This window comes from Trachinotus anak, unplaced genomic scaffold (genome assembly GCF_046630095.1).
Source record: "Trachinotus anak isolate AG129_WGS33_773 ecotype Australia unplaced genomic scaffold, CSIRO_AGI_Tana_v1 ptg000008l, whole genome shotgun sequence".
NCBI classification, from domain to species: domain Eukaryota; kingdom Metazoa; phylum Chordata; class Actinopteri; order Carangiformes; family Carangidae; genus Trachinotus; species Trachinotus anak.
Genome location: NW_027273859.1, coordinates 7,446,694 through 7,473,695, shown reverse-complemented (window position 1 = coordinate 7,473,695; position 27,002 = coordinate 7,446,694). Strand labels below are relative to the sequence as shown.

Genomic DNA, 27,002 nt, shown 5'->3' with positions numbered 1-27,002 from the left:
GTTTGGTAAGGTCATTATCAAACTAGGACAGTGGTGGCTGCTGTATTATTGATGCAGTATTTTCTTTTCTCCACACGAGGGCAGTCGTGAATAGTCTGAGGTCTATAGCACAAGCAGTTAATTATAAAGTTATCTTAGCCACAGAACCACTGACCTGGTTAATAACAGGCTTGGGCTAGACATTAAATAAATGCATGAAACCACTGAAATGAATGATGGATTTTGTTGGTTTTTATTGTTCATGTGACAACAATATTTTAATGATAATGTGACAATCTCTTCATTCAGACAAATAAGTGTTATTCATTCCCAGATGTGTATTTTCATCTAAAAAGTTAATTTTATATAGATGGGATGGGATATTTCTCGCCCAATCACACTATCCAATTGTCGGTCTAGTACCAAGCTAAAGATGCGACATGTTACATTCAGCTCAGCATCAGCCCGGAAGTCAAGGTGATTTGCCTTTTAAATACATGAGATGAACGAAAGTTTATGTTGGCTGCTCACCAAAAAATACCCTGTAGATTAAAACTGACTCCTTTGACAACATATGTATACATAAATGCCACTAGTTCCTATTTCAAAATAGCAGTTTGGCTTCAAAATTAGTCCAATTTGTGGCCGTGCTGTAGTTTATTTTGAAAGCACTAACCGGAAGAGACATGTAGTGCTGGCCCTCTTGACGCCCGTGTTAACCCGACAGGCGGTTTGTTCAGCGCTGTCTCGTCCAGCTTGTCAACAACGCTGCAACCTGAGACGGGATAGCCAGCCAGCCAGTTGGCTAGCTAAGTAAACCAGCTCAGTTAGCTAGCCCCTGTATTAACCAACTGTCACGACTCGTAATTATTCTGCTAAGTTGGGTAAAGATATCGTGTCTGAAGTTGTTTCGACAAAACAAGAGGAAGAAAACTGACTTTCCCGTCTGGTAAGTTGTCTCCAGTTCGGATCAAACGGCCACCAACGGACAGGTTCAGCCAGTGTTTCCATTTTGCGAGTTTAGCCTCTTGAGTAGTTAGCTTACGGTTGCTAGCCAGCAAGCTGTTGCGTTTATCTTTCCTCTTATTTGAAGTCTCTGCAATTATTAGACACCGTGAACTGGTCGTTTGCTCTGAATGCATCGTGCTCGTTCAGTACTTAAGCATAGTTTTGGTGCAGAAAAATCCCGTCCTGCTCTGCTCAGGCCAACTCCTGTCTGTAGCTAAACTGGACCCGGTGCTGCTCCCGATACGATACGAGGTAGTTTAGGTGAGCAGACAGGACAGGAGGAAGAGAGGACACTTGTTGCCAATTCTACACCAGGACAGACTTAATTTAAAGAAAATAGGTATGATAGAAAATCACCAAATTACCGTAGCGTAGTTGATTAATAAAAGTTATCCACTGTTGTAGGCTCATTTGGATTTGGTTGAATAACGATAAATGATCTTTTCTGGGAGCACCTGTTTAATGTGTACATTAAATCTAGCCCTCTGATTAAATGTGGCGCATTTATAGACGATCTTACCTTAATCTGCTGGATCATGGTCTTATTATTGGTGATAAATATTACCTGTCCTCTTGGATCACAGCAGATTACTTAAATTGTAGCTTTAGATGTTGCACTGTGACATTGTGTATTGTAATTTAAAGCTTTGTTGCGGCCATGTGAGATCTCACCTGAGAAAAACTATACTTCTTCTTTTAGAGTTATCATGACGTTGTCTGATGTCTATGTTAGGAAGTTTCCTTTGTATAACTGGCTGAACCAGGTTACTGACTTGATATCTTTTGTTAGTGACACACCGAGCTGAAACACAACAAACACTCTGTGCTGGTTTACCCTTTTCCCTACTTTCCGTCTGTATGTGCTTCCTGCCAGAAATCAAAGAAATGTGACTTTAACTTCACATATTTCTTAAAGATGCCTGCCAATTGTTTTGAACTGTCAATACACATCATGCAAGAAGTAATACTTATACACTATTGTTGTTGTTTGTTGTTGTTGTTGTTGTTTGTTGCTTTCAGTAATACATTTTGTCTATGATATTCGTATGGCTAGGGCTATATAAGGCAGACACTTTCTGATTCCCTGCTGTGCTGCTCGACCCACCATCACAGCGAATGTTTAGCATTCCTTCTTAGCGAAGGCGTTTCCTGTCAACATCTAAAGTTCAAGTTTTCAACTTTTCAATCTCTGTTAGCCAACCACAAGTCACTGTGTTTTCTCAGCATCATTCTGTTTCTATTTCTGTCCATTTTCTACATTTCTACAGTAGATTTGTGGATTAAAATCAATTAATCAGCAGCAAAGTAATTGGAATTTTTCAGTGTAACTTTTCAATTGATTTAGATAATGAGATGGACAGAAAAAGAGTAGACATGTTAAGGCATGGTTCACACAGAATAGGACAGCAAATATCCATGTTTAGAGTATTTACAGCTGCAATAGTCACAGGCTGAATTTACATAGATATGGCACATAGTGTGTGGGTGATGGCAGGTAAGCAGTGATCAAGGGAATAATGCAAATATGACAACAGAAAAAGGTAAGCATACTACAGCAACATTAAGTTAATGACTTTCCTCATGCAGTTTGTTGTTTTTTTTATGCCTGGACATATGCCATTAGCTTGACTGTACGGGTGTGACCATGTTTACTCAAGTCTGTGTCAGTGTAAACATTACCATCTATTTGCTTCTGTATGGCGGCTTGAGAACGCCACAGTGAAGAAGCACCTGGACAGCCTAGTAGTAGTTCTGCTGTGATTTGTTTTCCACAGCCTTAAGCACGGCAGTCTGGATGAGTGAAAAGCTTATGTGCTTTGTTGACACAAAGTGTGTTCCTCGTAGGCTCCTTCAACACCTTCCTCCTTTGTGATATGACATCGCTGCTTGGTTTCAACAAAAGCCAGAGCTCTACAGCAGACGGTTGACATCTGGTGAGGTAAGATATACTGGAATTATTCGCAACAGGTTCCTCCAGCATGTCATTTTTCTAAAAAAAATTGTTGCTGGTCTCAATAGCAAAATATCTCAGACAACAACATGTGGAAAGCATTATCAGCTGTGAAGAAGGAGCCTCTTAAAGGGCTAGCACAGAAGTGCTTGAGTTGCAATGTTTTCTATCTTCAGTCTCACTACAGAAATAGCTGATAAAACTGATTATCGTCATTGTGTGTCAGAACAGAGACAGATGAACTCTGATTATCTCATATTTATCTCTATACTAAGTTTAGACTGAAGAGTCAGTTTAAGATAAACATGAAAGTTCATTAGGGGAGGGGCTGAATCTTTAATGGCAGTCTGGTGTGAGTTTGCAGTGGAATCCCCCATTCAATGTCAAACCCTGATTTGCCTGTGTTTCAACATAGAAAAAGAAAACAAGGACATTGCACACATTGTCCAGCCCCTCCCATGTCTCAGGATCCACCTTAAAGGTATGGCGTCCCTATTACTGATGTACCAGTAATTCAGTTCACTGGTGCACATTTAAACAAATTTGTTTGACAGATTACAAATGATTATGATGAATAAAAATTGGATAATGTTTAAGACTGTATTACAATGCAGAGGCAATAATAACAAAAATACTGAAGATTGTTTTTAAAAATGAAGCGACATACTGAACACCTCTTCTTTCCTGCTTTTTTTTTAAAAACAAAATGTAATGCAACGTACTGCAAAGAGTATGCAAAGTATGTAGCTAAACAAATGTATTTTATGTAAAAATAAAATTTAAATAGTCACAATACAGCGTGAGCTCACCACCATCACAGCTGAAAGTGTTATTAATAACATAAATAATTACTGTGTTATCTTTAGTTTTGCCAGTTCCAGGCTAATGGAGTGAGTGTTGGTTCACTGTGACACTTTAATGGACCTGAGCCACTTTTATTATTATTAGTAAGAGCATGCATCATCTGTTATGAAAAGTCAAAATGTCTGCGGTGGAAAAAGCCCTGTTTAAAGATTTTTTTTTTTTTTTCCATTAGATAACAAAAAAAACAGAGAAGACTTTTGTTGAGCACTTCATGATTGCTGTGTAGTATCCACAGCATTTTGATCAAATAAGTGAAAATAATTCAGCTGAAGTGACCCAAATAATTTCAGTTTTAACCATTAATGTTTGCATTTACAGCAGATATTTTAACTTGTCAAAGGTCTTACTAACAACTTTAATTATGACTCTGTTCTCAGTAAGTCATCACAGTGTGACAGTGAGCCAGCATGCATAATACCAACACCCTGAAACTGAAGCATTAAAATTCAGCTATGGTTAAATGTATTATTCACCTCTGTGCTTTTCCTACTGTGACATAGCCAAAATATCTTCCATGAAAAAGTGGGAATATGATGAATATGATGACAATTAAAGTAATGGGTTAATTGTATTACCCCTTACTCAACTATCAACACGTGTTTTAACCTGCAAGAGTGATCAATAACCTTGTGTAAATATCTGTCTCAGGTGTGTAATTGTGGTGCAGTGTAAGGCACTCCCAAGACAAAGTCCACAGTAATGGCTAGATAGAGTGAGAGCTGCAAGGCTAATTATGAGTGGATTTTGCATGATGTAGTGCTGTGCTTGCATACCATAATAATAAAAATGACCACAGATTTGGTTTTGTTATTCAGAGGAGAACTTTTTATTTGTTTTCAAGGTGCTGTTGAACAAGATGGCTGCTCAGGTGGAGGTGCAGACCGGGGAGGTGGGGAGGACAGTGGCAGGAGGACGACTTCACCTGAGTCCCCTGACTGACTCCAGCAATAAGAGCCTCATCGACATCCCTTCCATCAACCAGTCCCATATCATCACTCCAGAACCTAACAAACCTGTCCCAGGGCCCAAACCACGGCTCACTCCTAAACCTTTTGCTGTGGATAAAAACCCCACCATTAAGCCCATACTAGCCCCGAAGCCCCGACCAGAGTCCACTCGCCTTGCTGGATACAAACCAGAGCTTCCAAGCAGTCCAAAATCACAGCAACCAGTTGCCACTGTTAAACCCAGGCCAGTGTCAACCAATCCCAATCGCCCTTCCCCTACCTCCTTTAAAACTTCTAATAAGTTGAACACTGGACAAACAACCAAGCCAGTAGTCCAGCCATTTAAACCAGCCCCTCCTCTTGACCCTGAAGAACTCAGCAAGCCCACTCCCCCTGTGCCAGCAGAGAGACAGAAACCTAGTGCATCAAGCTTGAGCTACTCCAAGAGCCTTAAAAAACTCCCAGCTGCAGAGTGGTCTGGAACCACTAAGAAGGAAGATGACAAGGACAAGATGACATCCAGCAATGGTGGGGTCTCCATCACCAGAGCCAAGTCCATGGGTTTTCTTCTCCAGGTAGGGCAAGAGGAAGAAGAAAAGGAAAAAGCTAAACCTGAGACAGCTGTGCCACTGAGACCCAAGCCCAGAGGCTCTAGGCCCAGACCTGTGTCAGCCATTTTCCTCGACAGCCCAACTCAGACAGAGGCACCAGTTCCTGCCCCTCGCTGGGCTGGGAGACGACCCCTTTCAGCCGATCTCACGTCCAAGTTTGAGTCTATCGGTCTTTCATTGCACCGTCAAAGTCCTAAGGCAAACACTAAGGAGAACACTCCAGAGGAGACAACACTGCCACAGAAGAGAGAGCAAGAGAAACCTGTTAAGAGTACTACACCACAAAGTACTGTTGGTGAAGCTAAGCCTGCATTGTCAGACCAAAGCAACAAAAAGACAGAGGAAATGAATGTGAAAGAGATTGATGAGGATAAGCGTGGGGCTATCATCAAGTCACGGATCAGTCTCCTCCTAGATTCATCCTCCACTCCTGGGACTGGTGCTGGGACAGGCCAAGGGTCAGATCTTCATTCTCCAGTGCAGCTGGTCCCTGAAAATGAACCAGCAGTGGGTGTTAAACAGCTAATCAAGCAGCTGACAGAGGATACAACACCAACTCAGAGTCCCGTCATGAAACCGGCACTGAAGCCCCGCCCCTTGCCCCTGGACCTGACTAAAAGGTAAGAGCTGCTCTTAATGTCTCCTCGGTTTGCTTTTGTTCCATGTCTTTGTCCACGAGATCCATTGTCATGCATGGCTTTTGTCTTGTGTGATGTATGTTCATCAGGTTTTCATCCGAGAGGTCACCCGACCTTGGCAGTGTTTCCCTCACTGAGGCGACAGACCAACATGAGATCAGCAAAGATCCTAAGAGGAGGGTAAGAGAGGGACCTAGCTTCCTAGGAAGTGGTTTCTCTTGGCCTCAGTCTATCTTTAGCAGGCAAATGAGAATAACAATGTGAAACTGTTCTAAAACTGGTGCTGGGAAAGGCTTTTACATGCTGTCCTCTAAACACAGTTGCATTTCATTGTGTTTGCTGCCATCTCTTGTCAAAATATAATCCAAGACATAAAACAAAAAGAAGAAAAGACAAGTGAGAAGGGATATTTGCAAAGTGCTAATAGAACTTGAGCTTGAGAAATACAATGTGAACTAGATGGAAGTTGATAGGATGAGCTTCAAGTTGTATTTGCCCATGTACATGTACATTTACAGGAGTAACTCCTGGAAATGTATACATGAATAGCAAAATCATTGTGAAGTACACCTTTGACAAATAAGAGAATTCACATTTCCTTTCAACCCATGTCTGTCTGCATTGAGAGGAAGATTTCCCTAGTGGAAGTGGGGCATGGCAGGAAAAAGAATTGTCACTGCCACAGATGTACAAAGCTGTGAAACCTAAGACATTAATCATGCCTGGCGGCTGCTGGTTATGAAACGCACAGAGAGGAGATCACCGGGAAAAGGTCAACACAGAGAGGCTTTGATTACCACCTCTGCACCACACCCACTGTTTTGAGGCCAACATAGAACAGGGGATATCGTTTCTTCTCTGACATTTGTTCACTCAGTCACTTGAACTCCTTTCTCCTGTTCTGGTGTGAAGTCACATTTGTTCTGATGTCTGAGTTTGTTGTAAAGTAAGTAAGTAAGTTCAGAGTTGGTTTTTAAAGCTTCTGTTTCTTTCAAATGACTGAAAAGTTTAAGAAAAAAACAAAAGAAAACATGATTATCACTCACGTTTCTCAATACATATCTTTATTTTCTCAGAATGAAGAGTTAGCTCTCACCCCCAGTGACCACAGGACAATTGTGGATTTAAAAGATTCCCAAGAGCAGCTCCAAAAGGCCTCCACGCCTGAAGGGCCAGAGGGAGGGCAGATATTTGCTGCCACTTCCAAGGAAATCGGTCCCAGTGGTGAAGTACAGACAGTACGAGCATCCTTGTTCGAAAATGTTGTGGAGAGGCACAGTGTGCTGATGGTGGACGAGGCCAAGCCTGCAAACAAGCCCAAGGATTCACTCAACAGCCCCTTATTTAAGAGAGGAAATAGTGAGGATGAGGGAACTCTGGTCACTGCCACCTACAAAGAGCCTGCATCTCCATCAAGTCCTATGCGAGTGTTACATGCCTTTGATACAGTGCAAGCAATCGAAGAGAACAGGGCAGTGAGTGAGAACGTCCCATCAGCTCAGTGGGAAGATAAGGCCATGACACTACGCTCTAGGCGCTCAGAAGGGAGCAGGCCAGTGGCAGAGAGGACTGGTTCAGCACAAGCAGAACCAGCTTTGGTGACGCTAGAACAGCAGCCACGATATCTGAGAATTGGAGCTTTGCATAAGTGGACCAATACAGGCATCAACCAAGATGCAGGGATGGAGAAAGGGATGCTAAAAGAATCACAAAGGGAAGGACAAGTGGCTGTGGATGAAGATGGCCACAGAGAGCCAGAGCAGGAGGAAGTGGCCGCAGCACCTAAACGTTTGAAAATGCTGCAGGCAGAGGAACAGCAGAAACCCAGGGCAACCTACTTTGCTTTGACTGGACAAATACAGGAGCCAGTTTCTCCTGCAGATCCAGGAGCAAACATGGGGGACATGGCTGTGCCCTTTGATGATTTTACTGTAAGGTCTGCATTAGGGGGGTCCCAAGGGAAGATTCTTCCAGTTAGGAGGAACCCATCATTGGATGAAGCTTTTGGAAAAACCTCCCAAGATCAAGTTGAGGAGCTGATGATGAGGAGCCACATGTCACACAGGGAGATTCGATCAGCATTGGAGGGACAGTCGTCAGAGGAAATGATGGAGGTTGAAAAGAAAAAAGATTTAAGGAAGGAGACAGAAAAACACAAAGCTAAAACGATAGAGCTTGAAAAACAGAGACAGCTTGAGATGGAGAAACAAGCACATTTAGAATTTGCACGAATGAAGGAGAGAGATATGCAAAGAGAATTTGAAAGGCAAAGACAGATAGCCTTTGAGAAGGAGAAACAAGAGTTTGAGAAGAAGCAGCGTGCACTGGAAAAGCAGAAACAGATTGAACTTGAAAAACAGAAACTGCAAGAATTGGAGAGAGAGAAACAAAGAGAACAGGAAAGAGAAAGGCAACGACAACTTGAGAAAGAAAAACGCAAAGAATTGGAGAGACAGAGAGAGATTGAAAGAGAGAAACTGCGAGAGCAGGAAAGGGAGAGACAGCGTGAACAGGAGAGGCAAAGACAAAGGGAGGAAGAGAGGCAGAGAGAGCTGGACAAGGAGAGACAGCTGCTGGAAATCCAAAAGGAGAAACAGAAAATGGAGGCCATGGCAAGGATTAAAGAGTTGGAGAGACAGCAGCTCTTAGAGTTTCAAAAACAGAAGCAGAAAGAAAGGGAGAGGCAGCAGATAATTGAGCTGGAGAAGCAGAGACTTAGAGAGAAGATGGAGAGAGAGGAGGCAGAGAAAATAAAACAGATGGCACTAGAACAGGAAATGTTAAGACTGAAAGAGATTGACAAAGAAAGGGAAAGACAAAGGGAGATGGAGAAGGAGCATCAGAGAGAGATGGAGAGGGAAAAGCAGAGAGAGCTGGAGAGACTGAAACAGCTAGATATCGAGAGACAGGAATTAGAAATCCAGAGGCTGAGACAACGGGAACTGGAGAAGGAGAGGCAGAGGAAGGAGGAGATGGAGAGAAGACGGCTCTTGGAGCTTGAAAGGCAAAAGCAAGCAGAGAGACAACAACTTTTGGAGTTTGAGAAACGCAGACTGAGTGAGAAGATGGAAAGGGAGGAGGCAGAGAAAATGAGACAGATAGCCAAACAGCAAGAAGCTGAGAGGCAGCGACTAAAAGAGAAACAGAAGAAGGAGGAGCAGGAGAGGGCGAGGTTGGAGGCCTCATCTCTTAGGCCTAAAGTGTTGGATCTGGACTCTGTGCTCAGAAATGACCCGTTTCCCAAGCCTACTTCTCAGCGCAGTGACCCTGCAACACGATGGAAGGAGCCGTCTTCAAAAGTTGAAGAGTCTTACAAACCTGCCATCCTTGACATTGATGCTTTCTCATCCCAAACCCAGCTCTCTCCCAGTAAAGACTTGTTTCCTGTTTGTAGTATTCAGGGAGTAGATACTGGGTTTGGAGCCAGGTTACAGCCTACTCCTGAGCGAGACATTGGCTGGAAGGTGCCATCACAGACTTCAGCCGGTTTTTCAAGCCCAGTATGGACAACATCTCCTCAGGACCCGTGGGAACTGCGGCCTGTTGAGATGTCTGTAGACACCCCTACAGCTGAACCCAGAAAACATTCCAACAAAGTCAGTCCAGAGCAACTCCTTCTCCGGCAGGAGGAACGGCTCCTGACTCCACAGGGGCGCTGGTCTGCCCTGCTGGACGACCCACTTTACTTGGCCCCTGTTCCTGGCACAGAATCCAAAACTGGTAGCGCTCCTGCAGAGCCGATCTGGGTCCCCAGAGAGCAGCAGCCTCAAAACAGCAGGGGAGAGGTCCGGAGCCACAGGAGATCACAGGGATCCCAGGTGAGTCAGAGAAATCCGGGAAAATACCAATACCACTTTAAAGAGTTTTGATATGTTGAAGTCATGTTTTGTTTTGTTTTATTTTGTAGAAATCAACCACCAGATTGACAATTTAAAAGTTAGGGAAGGAAGTCAAAAGGGTAGATTATGACTTACCAGTGTTATCAAAATACAGGTTATTTTGTGATACACAATATATTGCAAAACAATCCTCTATTATAGAGCTATAACTAAAGACCAAAACAAGGCTCTAAAACGGAGACATAATTTCTCAGAAAACATCATTCCAATATACGATTACTTTCTGGGAGTCCAACTTATGTCGCTTTTTAGTTAAAATTAGGGCTGCACATTTTAACGAAATATAATCAAATCACAATATCCAAATCACAGGAGATGCAATTTTTTTGATTCCCCGGCCTACAAATCATATTCTCCAGACATAAGGGAACATGCTTGTTTAGTACAAACCCAATCAGCATCAGCATTCAAAATTTTTTTCTAGTAAAAATGAAATACAAAAACGTTTTTCATTCCAATTGAAGCATGACTCATATTGCAATTGCAATAATTGCCAAAATAATGCCAAAATATCTGCCGCAATATATATGTATTTTTGCATATGGTGCAGCCCTAATTAAAATGGTCAGTATTAGAGGACAAGTTCACTTGACAAAACAGTGATAAAACTTTATTGTCTCTCCAAATAAATATTTAACTAACAAATAACTGAAACAAGTCTCACTTCCTATGAAAATACTTAACTAAGAAATTAAAAGACAAATGGGTTGTTTCTCTTTCAAGGAACTAATGTCACCCTCTGGCTTTGCATGTCCGCTGGATACCAAATGTGGAATTTTTCATTTTGCATAATATTTAAACATTTAATTACTTTCACAGGTACATTGTGTATGTATATGCTCTAGTATATTTTATACAAACAGGTTAGAAGTAATGACAATATTTATGTAAAGAAAAGTCCCTTAATCTTTGTACCTCTGCTCCTCTGGAGTTGATCTACTGTACGTATGTGTCTCTTTGTGGCAAGTCGAAGAGTGACCATGCACACGCATACTTTGCCTCTCCCAGTTGTTAGAAAATATTCTGCTATAATTGTGTCATAAATATTCCACCTGTGAAAAACTAGGTCTCCAACTTGCAGTTAAACTGTGTATCAAGATTGATGACAAAATAAAACCCATCAGCAACAAACAAGCACCTGAAAACTTCAATGTATTTCTGAGTGGCGTCAAACAAAAATATCTTGTGCAATATAAGTATCTCTCACAATACATTATAGCGTGGTATTAGGTGAAGCAGATTAGGAGTTTACTTTGGTGTCTTTTCGTTGTTAGGAGTTGAACAGGATGCGGTCTCGCAGTGCCTCACGCCGGTCAGCTCCTTCAAGCAGTGCCGTGGAGGGAAGCCTTTCCAGGATGAGGAGTCGCAGCGCCCACAGAGAGCGGGATCGCCACAGCTGGGTGAGTCAGGCTGCAGCTCGGCCTCTGCCACAGTAACACTGTGTTCCCGGAAACCTGTAACCCAGTGAGATCTAAAACCGCTGCCCAAGTTATTCCAAGACTGGCTATGAGCCCTTTGTTAGAGGCACTGTTTTCATTTGGACTGTTTCTCACACAACTCTGTGGAGACGGGGAGGGAAGTCTGTGTGCCCTTGAGTGTGAACAATATTATGTGTGTACTTGTGTGTATGTGTTTCTTGTGCGTTGAAGACAGACAGGTAGAAGTGGAATTCAGCCAGTTGACAGATCGTTGACACCTGAACACTGCTGTGCGAAGGTAGGAAAGAGTCGGTGACTAATATTGATGGCATGGCCTCCGTGACTCTCCTCTGCCCATCCCACATCACGTTCTAGAGGAGTGGTGGCCAAACACCTTCTCAGGCCTGTAATTCAGGATTGGATTAGAGAAATGGTTAATGTGCACAGTCACTGCTCATTTGTCAGAAGCCTGTCAGCATGCCTCGGGGAAAGCTGTGAAGTGAAATGGCCCGTAATAATCATGTGTCCTGCAGGCAAGCAGACACATAATATTATAATATTTATGTGACTGTGTTCCTCAGGGCTGTTTGGTTACACCTGTCATTCCCAGCTTGTGACCTTGTAGTTCAGGTCTGCTTTTCTTATATTCTGAAATCAGTAAACAAAAATGTGTCTGCTTATTTGCATCTATACATGTGTCAATATACACATGTATGCTTTCAAGCACATCCAGTGTTTATCAGGTGTACAGGGTTAGTTTGATTGGGCTCTCAGTCATTGAGACTGTAATTGTAGGCCCAGGTTGAAGGCCTACACTTTGAACCCAGTACAAGTACAATGTATTGTGTTTCGTAATTGCGCAGTGCCATGATTCAGAGCTCAGATTAAGTCATCATGAGTTTAAGGTCACTGCTACCATCTAGTGGTTATTTTTCAGTTTGTCAGCATTTTGGTAGATATGGGTGGCAACTGCAGTTGGAGTGGTCATTTTTGCACAGGAAAAAAATAATGATGATGATGTGATTTTTGTTGGGGGTCTGTATCAAACAAGCATGGTCCCTTATGTCTGGAGAATATTATTTGTACGCCGGGGCACCTCTGTAGCACCATAACGCTTAATTTATCATATTTTGTGACATATTTAACCTTTTGTCAAAAATTGCAGCTCCTATGATTTGGATATTGCTCTTGGCAATTTTGCAATGTCGATAATATTTGAATTAATTGTTCAGTCCTAATTGCTGCTGTCAGTGGTTTTTGGTTTAAAGGTAGCTGAGTTACAGTCGTCTACAGACTGACATTGAAACTACACTGCTGCTTTAAAAGGTGGCAGTGATGGAGCTGATTATAATAGTTTAAGCAGGCACAGGAATACATGCTGCTCCAAGGAGTGCAGCTTGATGTTGCAGATGTTTTCACAGCTCAGAAAATTTTGTACATAGTCAAAAATCCACTGGATTTTAGACTTTCACATACCGCTAATCAAAAAGTGGTAATAAAGATGCAATATAATAATGCTGTGTGAAATTAAATATTGTAAAATCAAATTTGAAAAAAAACATAATGATTTACACTACACTGTATGACCACCGCCTCTCATTGGTTTGAAATTAGAGAATGTGTCTGCCCCTGTCCATAGCACATTTTACCCTCCTCTGTATTACATGTATGTGATTATTTCTCAGACTGCAGGAACAGTTTGGCTACAGTTATTTTCAGTACAGACATTGGTAATTAAAATACATGCCCCGCGTCACTGCTGAATTTGACAGTGCCATGGATTTGTTTTTATTTAACTGCATTGTAAGATTTTTCAAATAAGACCAAAGAAAATAACACATTGGTACAGAGCTGCAACTAACTGTAATTTTCATAATCAGTTAATACACAGTCACAATTTTATGACGTTCAGATGCCAGCTTCATGATGCTCACAGTCCAGTACCCAAAGATATTCACTTCATTATCACATGAAACAAAAAAAGGCATCCAGTTCTCACACACATTCTTACATTTTTTGGAAGCAAAAATCACTTAAACAAGTACTCAAAATATGAATCACTAATAGATTTATTTCTGATCAGCAATGATACTTGTATTAGAAGTAGGTACTCACATTTTGATATTTTGGACCAGATTCAGAGTGAACACAGCGATAATGCTATTATATTGACATTATATTGCAGTGTTTTAAAAATAAACAGCCATGAGCAAAATCCCAGAGAATATGTTTTATAAAACTGGCTGAGAATTTGGCTTCCGGAAGAACAGCAAGTATGTTTCATACCAAAATCTGTCAGTCTTGGCAAATATCAGCTCTGATTAATTTCCCCTCATTGTATTCACTGGTGGGTGCGTCCTCAGACTCACACAGATGAGATAATAGTTGTGCGGTGACATCACTGGTTTAAGTCGGAGGGTCTGAGGCAGAGCAGAGATGGGCACTGGGCTGAGAGCTGTGTTGTACATGTGGTCATGTTGCCTGACTCCACACTGCCTCTGGGTAAGTGACAGCACAACTCTCTTATTACAGATGTTTCTCTGGAAGACATTTATATAATACTGAATGTAGGTAGTTATCATATGCAGTATACTGTATGTTATTTGGCTACATCCTATTTCATCTGCTGTGTGTGGCTGCTGGTTGGGTTTGTGGCTCGTGCTACACACAGCCTGATGAGGTCAGCACAAGAAGGGAAGTATTGAGCAGCCACGAATCACTTCCAGTAGATGATGTTTAGTATTATGGGTAATAGAAACAATAAGGGAGCAGTAACATGCTTGTCTTTCTTTGTCTTTGATTCTTTCTTTTAATGTCTAATACATTTATTGAAATAGAGGGAATACTACCACTCAAGGAAACTTCTGTCTTTTGCCATCTCTTATCTGTGAGTGGGGCAGCAACTAAGATTTATTTCCATAATTAAGTAATCTGAAATTTGTTTTGGCTAAGTTGGTGGAATTAGTCTAAACAACGTTACTATTTCACATGGGCCAAGGTGATCTTTGTTATCATTTGTCTTGTCCGTCCAGCAGTCCAAAACCCAAAGGTTTTAAATTTAAATGATATGAAATGGAGAAATGCACCAAATCATCTCATCTCAGAAGCCAGGACCAGCAAATGTTTAGCTGAACAAAGGACTTACATGATTTTAAACATTTTCTAAGGATTGCCTACTTCAGCATTGATATTGAGGAACTTTATAATTAAGTTGAGAAAATATTGATGAAATAATGCTGAAATTTTGGTACCACATGTACAGGAACAATATTATTCATGTAAAACCTTTACCACCCAAACCAGCAGGTGTCCAATATTCAACAATTGTGCCATTTATCTTTTTTTAGGTTATGTTAGCTCATCTTTAAAGGTCAGTTTGCTGCGGAAGAGGCAGCCATTTTCATTCTGGGGAGTACGTGAGAGAGGTCTGTTAGTGTGCTGTTGGAAACAGAGAACCTTGCCGCAGACTTGCCTCAAACACACCACTTCAAAGAAAAGTTAATCAGATTACCTGTAGGGGGCATATGTGGACAGGGATCCAGCTTTAATGAGCCCCACTGTCCCAGTTTGCTCTGAGGTTAACTCACTGAAGTGCGTCTGGAGTCGCCCATTGTGGCTTTATTTAGGGTACCAGTTCTCTGGCACCATATAATAGAGAGTTGTTTAAGTTGGCAGCGTGTATTGCTCTTTGCAAGAGTCTGACTCTCAGTGAGATTTAAACAAACATTCCCTTGACTGTTGTGCTTCTTGCTTTTGGCTACATTGTGCTGACAAACTGGTTGATGAGCAGTGTTAAAGTTTCATTTCATTGGCTGTCACACCTACCCTTTCACTCTTCTCTTTCATGCATGTCTAATCAGTCTAATTATAGTTTTCACTCCAACATGATCACTCACTTTCTCATTCCTATCTGATTATATCATATTTTAATCATTTTCATTTTCTCTCTCACTTTTTCTTTTTGTTTCAAACGAAGATGCTACTTAACAACAACATCCCTTTTCCTTCCTTCCTACATCTGTTTCCACTGCCTCTCTGTTCTAGCTGTGACACTTCTCTGTCTTGCCCTGCAAACTGAATCAAGCTGGAGTAACAGAGCTCTGCAGAACATATATCACCCTCCCCTCTCCCTCCCGCTCTGAATCAGGGACCTCCCATTCTCTCTCTCACTCTCCCTGACTCTGTGCCACACTCCCTTTCTCCACCCAGTTTCTCCTTGACAGTGAGTCCTATAGCGCTGAGTACAGAGAGCAGCACTGCTGACGCATTTTCTCCTACCTGCCTGTACCTGCAGAAGAGGGCAAGGAGAGAAACATTTTGTCTCTGTTCCTCTTTTTCTCTACCACAGTACTCCTTCCTGTTTCTTCTGTTTGGTACTATTTTGGTTGCCCCCTGGTTTTCCTTATGGAATACGAATGACTACAGCAGCTTTCCTGGACTGCCACCTCTCCAGCTGTCCTGCACCATTTCTCTTCACAGCTTTTTGCCAGGAGGTAGCATAATACCACCCACCATGGGGATGTAGCCTTGCTGGATAGATGGATTTCTCAACTTTTATCCTGGGCCTTCCTTTCGGAAGAAATGCATCAGCACCAGTTCTGGAAGAGCTTTCAGGTTGGCTGTGATTGAGGCTGGGATCAGGACAGAGAAGCACACACCTGGAGGATTGGCAGAGGTTTCACCGAGTGTGGTTAAAAATTGAATTCTTAATCTCAGTATTATTAGTCGGCCAATATGATGGTAATGGATAACTTAATGTTGTGCCAAACATAAATGTTACATTGAGGATGTGATTTTGTTAATATTGCTTATAGTTGTTTGTTGATTGTACCTGAGAAACATGGCCGAGAAACCTGTTGTTAGACAGCGTAGCATTTTTTCAGGCTCTCTCATTGAGTAGAGCCCTGCATAACTAATAGTAAGTGCTGGCTTTACATAATCTTTACATGCCCTCTTTGGGTGTTGTGTTGGCCTTATCATAGCTATTATACAGTGTGTACATTGTAATTGACATTAGAAAGGTTCACAATTAACTTAAGGCAGACAGCCTGGAGCCTTGACAGTGATGAGTTGAAGCGGAGTCCTGATGGCTCCAGAGGGACTGCACTGCAGAAAGGCCATTAAGGAGTGAAACTGAAGCTGAGGCTCAGTCCTTTAACGGTCAGGGACTGATTGGCGCAGTGCTGTGAGCAGCAGACACCACCAACATCACCACATCGAAATAGCTGAGCTGCGTTGTGTTCTCACTGTCACCTTCCTCATTGCTGCAGTATTGACCCAGCACTACACATCAGTGAAAACCTAGGACACTGTCCTTGGACTGCCACCTCTCCAGCAAAACTGGACTCTAATGATTCCCTGCTGCTGTGATAACAAGAGTCACAGCTCAGTTCACAGACTCTATTCTAACACAGCAGGTCTTGACACTAGTGGGTGGTGATGGAGTATCTGGGGGACAAGCTGTCAGTGGCTCAGTCTCAGATGTCAGGATGGGTGGGAAATGTGCGTCGCTCCCTTCACGGGGCACTCAGCTTTTTATCCAGCTCAGTGGAGAGGGGAGGCAGGGGAGAGGACGGGACTGGGGACTTCAAGAGAACCAACTCGCTACGCTCCCTGGCCTCCCGCAGCAGGGAGTCCATCCGCAGGTTCTCACTACGCAGCCAGCAACGTCTGTCCTTACGCCGGCGCACCGCGCCCAACACCCCCACTGCTGTAAGATAACACACACATTTAAACACACAACAGGGAAGCATTGGTACCACTGCTGATACCAGTTATGAACAAACACAAGTGTACTTCATTACTCAAACTGACCACTAGAGTCAGTCTTTGCTGTAACTATGTGCTCAGCAGTAACTTTTACATCAGTTGGAGTTAAATAAAGCACAAGTGGCATTCAAGTCATTTTGCAGCAGTTTCCAACCAGTTTTTTAATGCCACCGTGTCAACAGCTGCTCCTGTATCAACTATTTGGTCTCTTGCCAAACATGTCAAGAACTTATCCTTCTGCCTCGTTATGCACAGCCCCTGCTGCTTCTCATATATCTCTGTCTTTGCTTTCATCACCGCTCTATCTTATGTTGTCATTGGCACAGTGTAAACTTCTCTTTGTTTCTCTCTCTTTGTTTAGCAGAGTTGTTGTTATACTGGTTCTTCAGGTCATCATTCCACCCACCATTTTTATTTTTGTGATAAAATTAGGCATGAGAACCGGTTTAAGTTCTCCTGTCACTTGCCTCTGCCCTGACAACTAACCTGGTCTGTGCTCTTAGTAAAAGACAGATATAGAATCCATGTAAGGTTATGGATACATTGCAATGAAGTTGTTGCTATCTTTGGGTTACGCCTGTTTGCTGTGGTGCTGTGCAACACCTCATGAGTCACAACTCCTAAAGATAAGAGGTGTTTTCATGACGTCTGTGTTGCTTCCAATTGTGTTGACATGTCTTAGTTAGTCTTAGACATCACCAACTGTGGTTGTGGTGTCTGGGAGCAGCTTGTCTCCCTGCTGGGTCGGTGGAAAGTGGGTGAGTGACGGTAAGAGGGCAGTAATGCTTGAGTGGGATGGAAGGACGTCAGGTAGCCAGTAAATGGGTGAGAGGAGGGCGGAGATGTGAAAATTGGGACCAGCCATTTCTGTCTGAGCCCAAAAATGTCAGAACAAGTTTGGAAATCCAGAGGTGACCGCACCGTCCCTGCCACATTCAGATGCTGTTTTTTCAGTCCTCTCATAACCAGCCATTCTTTGAAAAGCCGTGGCTGCCATTGTAGCAGAAAATGAAAATCTTGAGGTGTATATGACAACTGAAAGTGATTCAGCCAGTAGAGCTATACACTTTGCAATTCCTAATATCTTGAATGCTTTTTTTTATTAAGTGAACATATCGTTGTCTTACCGAATCTCACTGTGAAGAGTTGATTTGGCACTCCTCGATATTTTCCCATATGGCTGTACTAGCACATAGAGATGGATATTTAACATCTGATAGCCAGCAGTCATCCCTAATCTCAGATGACTCTGTAAGATGACAGGTTTCCAAATATTTATACCATATTAGTACTCTGACATTTGTGTCATATCAGATGTTGTGTAAATATAAACTGCCAACTGTTCACATCCACCAGACCTCGAAATCACCCGCTGACTGTCACAAGAAGTGGATACAAGCAGTAAACATATGGGAACCACCAGATAAAGTAGTTTAGGTGGTATTAAAAAAAAAAAGAGATAAATTTACAGCTGCATATAAATGACACAAACAGCATGAGAAGACAAAAGTACACAAAGACAAGTCAATAAATATCTACTTTGATTTATTAGAGGTGGTATTAGAATTAATTAATATAAAATATTTTGGAGTATTGTCAAGCAAAACCAGTCAGAATCATTTGTTAATTTTGTTGATGATACGACAAAACTGTACTGTGATTATTACTAAGAAATATCAAATACATACAATGAGCTATAATTACAGATATAATTCTAACTAAAATATCAGGGTAACTGTGTTATTGCTATTAAATTTATTATTCTAGCTAACTATAACTATTATTATATTCTCAAATCATCTTCAGAGTCAGCTATTGGTAAGTAAAACAACATTTGATCTCAAACAGACATCATATTGGCGAAAACCAGGAAAACAAACTCTAGACTGAAAATAATGAGAATAATCCTTTAAGTCAGGTCCAGCGCTCTCTGGGCTAAATTCCTAAGCCAAGTCAGGTTTTTACATTCTTCCCCTCTGTTCTTACCAGATGCTTTGTACAGCACCAAGCCCTCGTCTGTATGTGCCACTTATATAATGAAAGAATTACACAGTGCTGCTGGGTTTGCCTTGCAGACTTTGTCTTAAAGTAAGCCCTTGGACATGTGGCTGGAATGTCAGTTTGTTGACATAAGATCGGTGCTCATGGGAGCAATTGTTTTGAATATCTGGAGGATATGGATATTGATTATTGCTGTGTGCATGAGTGCACGCAGAGCATATTTTCCCACTCCACCCTAACCAGATTGATTAGAGCAGATGAGTAGAGAATGGAGAGTGGTGACGTACTGCAGGGCTAATGTTGTGTGTAACAGTCTCGCAGTATTCAAGGTGGTCACATCCCATTTATAATAACATGGATAAGCTTGTGTCTTAATCATCAGGCACCACTGCAATGCTGAAGTATGTTAACATCTTAACAGATTTTTATGGTGTTTTACTTTGACTAGAAACACTACAGCACGAATGGGATCCTGAGATGCACACACATTCCTCAACAGTGCCATACACTGGGTTGTATAAGTAAACACACTTAACATATCTACAGTAGCTGCTCACTCTCTGTTCACCACTCTGATGTAAGACCATCTGGTTACAGCAGAGCCCTTCCCTTTTCAAGGAGCAGCAGCAACTGTTGAGGTAGAAGCAGACCACAAACCATTGGTTCTCTGTCCCACGTGAGTGTGTTGTGGGTTATGTGTGGCGCTCAGCGATCAGTGCGTTATCAGGTAGAAGTTTCCAAGGCCTCATTCCAGCCCCTTCCTCCTCAGATTGTCAGTTTAGCCCTATTTAATGATCAGCCCTTTCTCTCCTTCAACCTTCCATTCATCCGCTCTTTGTTATGTTGTTTCCTACAGCACACCCTTCCTGTCTAGGGGAAGCTGACTATTGCTAATGTTATTAAGGAAAAGCCTTCCTCCTAACAACTATAAATCATTGCTACTGGACTGGCTGGTTTAGTTGGCGTCCATCGTCAATTATATTGTCCATGTTTGTGGTTGATAGCAGAGCGTACACCTGCAATTGTCCATTCAGCAGAGCAATGGAACAATCTTGGTGCTTACAAGTTTTTTGTTTTCATTGTTTGGCTATTTAAACCTGTCTAACCAGGCATTGTATGTAGATTAACGCAGACTGCACAAAAAAAGAAAATCAGTTGAGGTTCAATACTGAGGATGTTAAAAGCCCCAGTTTTACTGAATAATAAATGGCCTGAGGTTACGAATGAGCCTCTGAAAGGCTCTTTTTGCTTTGAGCAGCCTGCCATAAGTCTTTTCTTTTAGTTGCTGTATAATAGTGCCTCTCTTCAACATGTTCCAGCAAAGGCAATGTTCCTCTTCTATGCTGATCAGGTGAGGGTGTGTTCTGGGAGTGTTGAGGTTGTGTAACACACACGCCTACATAGGATAGGAATTTTTATCACTAGAAGTTTATAAGGCCAGGTTCTAAGATTTTTTTTGGGGCATTTTGACAACAGTGATAGCAGTGTACAGTAGCAGGTAGAAGAGAGAAGGATGACACCAAGGACTCAAGCATGAACTGAACCAAACATGGCACAACTACAGCGCACTCTCACAATGATGCCCCACACTGGGCCTATAAATCACCTACAGACACTTTTGGTCTTAGTTTACTACAAACAAACGGAGCTATTAGTTAATGGCGAAAGTCTTTATACCTGTTCTGAATGGCCTCATGAGAAGCATCCTTGTAGCCAAATGGTTACTGCACATGCCACATAACTGCAACTGTGTCTGACAATTTCTGCAACCTCCCCAAGCTAATCCACTTTATGCTTGAAATGGTTTGGTGCGCAGTGGTGAGGAATGAGACACAACAATCATATATTATTGATGTTGTGTCTCACTCTTCACTATAACAATCTTTTTTTTACCCCACCTTTGAATGTGGCCACAATTATAAACCCTTTTATCTTCCTACACAGTAGGGCTGCACAATTAACCACAATAATCAAAATTGCAATATGGCCAAGTGCAATATCCAAATTGTAGGACCTACTTTTTTTTTTTTTAATAAAGGATAAAATTGCTCCTAACATTGTTGTGCATTGTCAGCACCATAAGGATTGTGGTGCTACAGAGATGCCCTGACCTACAAATCATACACCTACAATCTCCTAGCACTTATTAAATAAAAAATATGCGTTATAGATGTGAAAGGTTTAATTATTGGTTACACCCATGCATTAGATGGTATTGATCAATTGCTGTTGATACAGTAGTATCAACGTGTTTCTATAGTTCAGTGAGACCTCTCTGTAGCCTATTCTTACAGGGAGGCCTTCTCATCTGGTTGAATTAGATGCCCTGTGTAATTGACCCCAACACCAGTAGACAAGTGTAGTGTGTAGCCACTTTTTCTGCATGTTCAGCCAACAGTCTGATTTGAACCGGGGGTTTTGTTCATCGTAGTCGTGGACGCAGGAGTCAGAAGTGTTTGTGTATTTCAGGCTAAGTGGTGTGACCCTGTGATGTCAACTTGAAAAGTGTCAGAGCTGCAAATCCTTGAGAAGAGGATGAAGTTGAGTGGAAGAGCTTTCTCAGATGCAGGGAGCAGTGCCGAATGCCATTCTCATGTTCTCTGTTTTATTTCGTCCCGTCAGGAAAGGCTTAGCAGATGACTGACGCCCTGCACTGCTGTTCTCTCTTGTTACGCTTCCTCGATCAAAATTTCTCACCGTCACACTGCACCTCAAATGTTGTTTCTACATCATTGTATCCCGCAGTCTTTTTGCCGTACTCTTGTATCTCTGCTCCTACATGCACAAAGAAAACAAAGATGGCATTCATGAAGCATTAAGAATGAGAGCTCTGATCTTCAGTCACTGCTCATATAAACATTGCGAGTGAACTGTTCTCATAGTCTAGCAACCTGGGCGATTACAGAGCCAGGTGTATCACGTTTCTCTGTCCACCCCTCAGGCAACATTTTGAGGACTGAAGGATTTTGTGTTGTTTTTTCCTATATAGGCCAGGGTTATCAGTTCATGCGCAGGCGTGCCTCTGTGAGCTCTGTGTGGTTCTCAGACAGTATGTCCTCTGTACCAGCCTCATTAAAAAAGGCATGGTTCAGTAGACAGCAAACACACTCTCAATCACTCAAGCACCCATCTCTGTCTTTGTCCCCGCTCTAGTCCTATGTCCATTAACTCATCCTTTCACCTTTCATTATGCATCTTACCACTGCCGTCTGCTGTAGGCCAACAGCATGCCGCTCAATAAACAACACTGCCGTTAATAGTGGTGACATTGATTAACCATCTACTGTACCTTATCATTCATAATAATGTGTTACTGGTCAGATAAACAGAATTTTAACCAGGAGAGACATTTTAGCTTGGTATAGCAATAAAAATGGGTTATTCACAGATATTTACCAAACTTATCTGTCACATACAAATTTTGAGTGTCGAGAGAGAGCTGCTCTTGGTGTCTCCCAAGCTACCCTGTTACATAACTCCAATTTGATTCCTCTGCATTCATTAATCTCCCCGTCTCTCCTCTCCCTCCCTGCTGCCTCCAGGTGCAGCAGAAGCAAAGTGTCAGTGGTGAAGAGGAGGGGAATGATTCAGAAACTCCGGTCCGCGAGACTGACAGTCAGTACGGGACCTGGGAGACAGGACTACGCACTGATGACAGGTAAACATACACTGTCTCTGCTATCCAGATGTGCTCAGTGTGTTTACATGAATACAACGCAGGTCAATGTCCCCAAACCAGAGTTAAAACGGCACAAGAAAGATTTTTTTTTTTTACACAGCACAGCACAGATTATTGTGTGCAGCTTCAGAGGAACTGGAGCAGGCAAAGACATGGAGGATGGATTCATTCTCCTTAAATGCAATTTATTAATTTTTTGATTTTTTTTATTTAAAACCTAATGATGCGAGAGATATACCAAATATGCGTATCATTTTTCTTTTAAATGAATATAGTATTAAAAAAACATTGTGTATTGTGTAGTTTAGTATATTATTTTAAAGGAAATCAAGAAAGTGGATGTGTTTCTGACTTCAGTGTGCAACTATTAATTACAATAATTAATAATTAAACATAGTTTGAAAGTAAATGTCAGAGCAACATTTATCATTAGGGATCAGATTTGAGATTCTGACCAGCTACCTTTTTACTGTAGATGCTGTGATAAAGAAGTGTGTACACAATAATTGTATAAATGATAACATCAATATTATTTGATCTTTTAACCCACTTTCCCTTAAAAGATTCAATCCAAACATGAATGAATCCTTTTAACAAGCATTTTTGTAGCCACATGTAGCCTGATAATGGTGATAACTACACACCAAAGAGAACCATTGTTTATTCCAGAAGAATAAACTGATACATTACTTTTTGGTTTTATCCTCTCGGGGAACTGTTACTTAAAAAGTTCAGATGACTCAGCACTACCCTGTAACACAGACAGATCCTCCTGTGTCAGTCGTTATGTTGCAGTACAATGCAATCTGTTACTGACCTCCTGTGGTCAGAAAATAATATCACAGCTTTAACCAGCAGAATGGATAGTAATTCAATCTTGTGAAAAACAGGTAAAATTGCAGTGTTAGATATATATTTTGATCTGTTATGGTGACAGAGGAGGCTTTGCAGTGTGGTTTTAGGTGGATCACGTAAATCATAGCTTCCCACAGTGTTGACAGGGACAAAAAAAAATATCTGACTCATACTCAGACTATTGGTTTCCTAACTTTCTTTTTCTGTTTTTAACCTATTTCAGCCTCACCCCTGCCACTCCCAGCTCAGAGAGCAACATCAGCCCTTCACCAAGGAAGCCCACTTCCCCACACACGCCAGGTGATCGTACTTCACAGTTTGAACCTGACACTCTGGACGGCCTTCTTCCTCCTTCCTCATCTGACAGCCAGCTACTCTCTTTCCCTGATGTAAGTGTCACCTGAGTTAACAGAGCTCTGTTCTTTTGATCTCAGATGTGCCTGTACCGGTCCCTCGTGTCTGACTCTGTGGTTTTGTTTTTAACCATTTGTCCTTTTCATGTCTGAAGCTTGTGTTCCTGATCAGCCTTGCATGTTTACATCTTGGCTCATGTGTTTTTGTTCTGTGTCTCGACATCTAGGCTCCGACCACTCTGTTAGACACCAGCGCTCTCCGCTCCAGAGCCCAGCTTGGGAAGAAACGAGCGCCGCGGTCACGGCCCAGCAAAGCTGCCCGTCAGAGTGCTGTGCTGGCAGAGGGAGAGGGAGGAACCACTGAGGACTGGCTTTATCGAGACTCCACAGGTTAGCACTTCCTCTAGAGCTGTAATCTTTGCGTTTATTTTCTTTTTTACACCTAACAACACCAGCTAAAACCTTCATGAACTGATATAGAACGCAGTTTAATCAAAGACTCATTGTCTAACGGCAACCCAGCTCGTAACTTTAACTGGCAACTGCATGCTGACATTGAGAATAATTTGTGTTTTCCCCTTGACAGAGGCAAAGGTTGTAAGTAAGGACGAAGACTCGGACTCTGAGGAGCAGGCCAGAGAAGCTGTTGCTTCTCTACCACAGAGGGTCGCCCTGTTCCCTGGGATGGACCCTTCAGCTTTAAAGGTGAGCCTTGACCTGAGCGTTGGAGGAGAAAAATGGATCTCGTGAAAACATTCTTCTAATGAAATGTGTGTTAAACAGTAGAATGATTCTGTGTGATTGAAGCACACTCCTGTCGCGTGTTTTTTATATTCAACTCACCTGAAAGTTCTAAAAAGGCTCATTCCTGTTCCCAGGCCCAGCTGAAAAAGAGGGGTGACTCTGACAATCAAACTGATGGACCCACTCCCTCTCCATCCCAGCTGTCTCGCTCACCCAAGTCCCCCTTCCTTCCACGGGCAGCGCGCGTACTGCCCCCACCTGGTGGGAAGGAAAATGGGTAAGAGACACCATTGGCAGAGTGGATACTTTGTTAGGAGTCAATGATTTCTTCTTAGCTCTTTGTTTTTTTACTTAAACTTTCCACTTAGAAATACCATCTTTCTTATATCTGTGTAGTGAGGAGGACTCACCCCAGTGGCTGAAAGAGCTGAAGTCCAAGAAGCGCTTGAGTCAATATGAAAATGAGAACTAAAGAAAGGTGAGATGGTTTTTTTAGTGTTCTCTGTGTGTCTTTTCAAAACACATCGTGTAAGCCAACAAAAGCTCATAATTATTTTCATCTCTCCTCAAGGTTGCCTTAACAGATGAATTTATATGAAACAGAAGCCTTAACGTTTGACCCAGAGAGCAGGAGAGGTGAATCTACAGCTGCTGACGTTTTTTTTTTTTTTGTTTGTTTTTTCCGATTTGGTTTTTTTTTTGTTCTCTCCCCATCTGGGTCGATAAATGTGCATGGTGCCTTTTTTATGGAGAGTGTCTGTCTTATGGAAAAAGAAAAAAACAAGCAAGGAGGAAAAAAAAAAAACATCATGCTGCTTCTTTATCCATTTCGTGCTTGAAACTGTGGGAGCTCTCCTGCACCAGGAGGGTTTAATAGGGACCAGGGAAAAAGGAGAAAGGGCAGTTCTTGTGGGACAATGACGCCTCTTTATCCTGGATGTGCTTCATAATTTGCTGGAGGACAATCCAGCCAATCCTCTACCAGATGTTTATATTTAGTTTCCTTACTTCAGTGATGTATATGTACAACTTGGCTGCGTCTGCGTCGTCCGTACACGTGTTATCTGTTGAGGTTGTTGGTGGGAGTCACAAGCATTGCCATAGGATAACATTTCAGACACTAATGAGCTTTGAACATAGAGAACAAATCACCTCTGACTTGATTGTCAGTGGGAGTGTATATCATGTTAGTAAATGTAATCAGGAGATGTTATATTTGTATGATCATTGATTTAACAAAGACAGAGACCTAGTTTTGAAAACAATTCACTACGGTAGAGGCTGCACAGCCTTTTGCTTTGATAGACCTTACAACCTAACAGTGTCACAGTCGCTGCGTACTGTACTGTATCTTTTGTCTGTATGTTTTGTCTTTGTGGAAAATTGATGGGGGACTTTTGGCCAACTCATTTTTGCTTCTGTCAATCATGCACACTCCTTATCAGCACAAATACAGTCTCCAGTCTTTTATGAAAACACTAATCAGCCTTTGATAGAATGATTGTAGCTGAAAGCATCCATCATAAGCCATACACTTATCCCTCACACACACTCCTCGATTTTGACATAGTTTTATCAACAAATGTGCAATTTTCCCTCTATTTTGTTCCCATTAACGTGCATGCACAATCTTTACTGTCAAACCAGGCTTTGCTCAAACTGACTGGCTCAGAGTTGGGGTGTTGGTTTACACTACTCCAGTGGAGGGATGGTTCATTCACTACATTGTTGAAATGGCTCTACCACCTATATGACTCCAAACAGATTTGACTGTTTGCACCTGCCTAATAGCTGAACTCCTCATGTTTGCCATCCACCCACTCGCTCTCCGCTTCTGTAAAGCACTTTGTCACTTGATGCACTACAGCACTGACCTCTGACCCCTCTTGTTGGCCATGTTTTGTCTCCTGTATTGTTGGAGTGCTCATGCAATGCAAGTGAATGTGTTGATCGAGTCTTTGGAGTGATTGTCCCTGGTTTCTATGTACATGGATGTTTTACTTTGTCATAAAATTTGAGGGTTTATTTTTATGTCTTTCCTTGTCCTTTTTTTATTTGAAAGTAAAGATGTATATTGCACTGTGTTGTACTGGCCAGTGTCCGAAAGTGAATAAATTCTTAATAAAATTTACTTGACTTTAGCTACAGCCTGTGTCTACTAGTTCTTTCCTGTGATGGGTGTTGTGTATACATAATCAAGCTTTGTGTTAATGCAAAACATTCTAATCAAATCACAATCTCATTGCTGAAAGTTGCTCAGGTTAGTTTATCAAACAATTGAATTGA

General features: G+C 41.9%; 1 protein-coding gene across 2 annotated transcripts; it reads left to right on the top strand.

Annotated features, from left to right (window-relative positions):
• The first annotated feature begins 713 nt into the window (after positions 1-713).
• On the top strand, positions 714-26,857 carry LOC139623718 (trichohyalin). 2 transcript variants are annotated; one of them, XM_071482180.1, is made up of 14 exons: positions 724-928; positions 2,833-2,926; positions 3,354-3,419; positions 4,644-5,980; positions 6,088-6,178; positions 7,075-9,816; positions 11,172-11,297; positions 22,628-22,743; positions 23,843-24,008; positions 24,200-24,362; positions 24,559-24,677; positions 24,851-24,993; positions 25,113-25,194; positions 25,288-26,857. In XM_071482180.1, the coding sequence occupies exons 4-13, from the start codon at positions 4,659-4,661 to the stop codon at positions 25,186-25,188; spliced, it is 5,064 nt and encodes a 1,687-aa protein (XP_071338281.1). In that variant the 5' UTR covers positions 724-928; positions 2,833-2,926; positions 3,354-3,419; positions 4,644-4,658; the 3' UTR covers positions 25,189-25,194; positions 25,288-26,857. The 2 variants fall into 2 exon arrangements, with proteins under 2 accessions (XP_071338280.1, XP_071338281.1); XM_071482179.1 differs by lacking the exon at positions 3,354-3,419 and having other exon boundaries at positions 714-928.
• Positions 26,858-27,002: the final 145 nt, after the last annotated feature.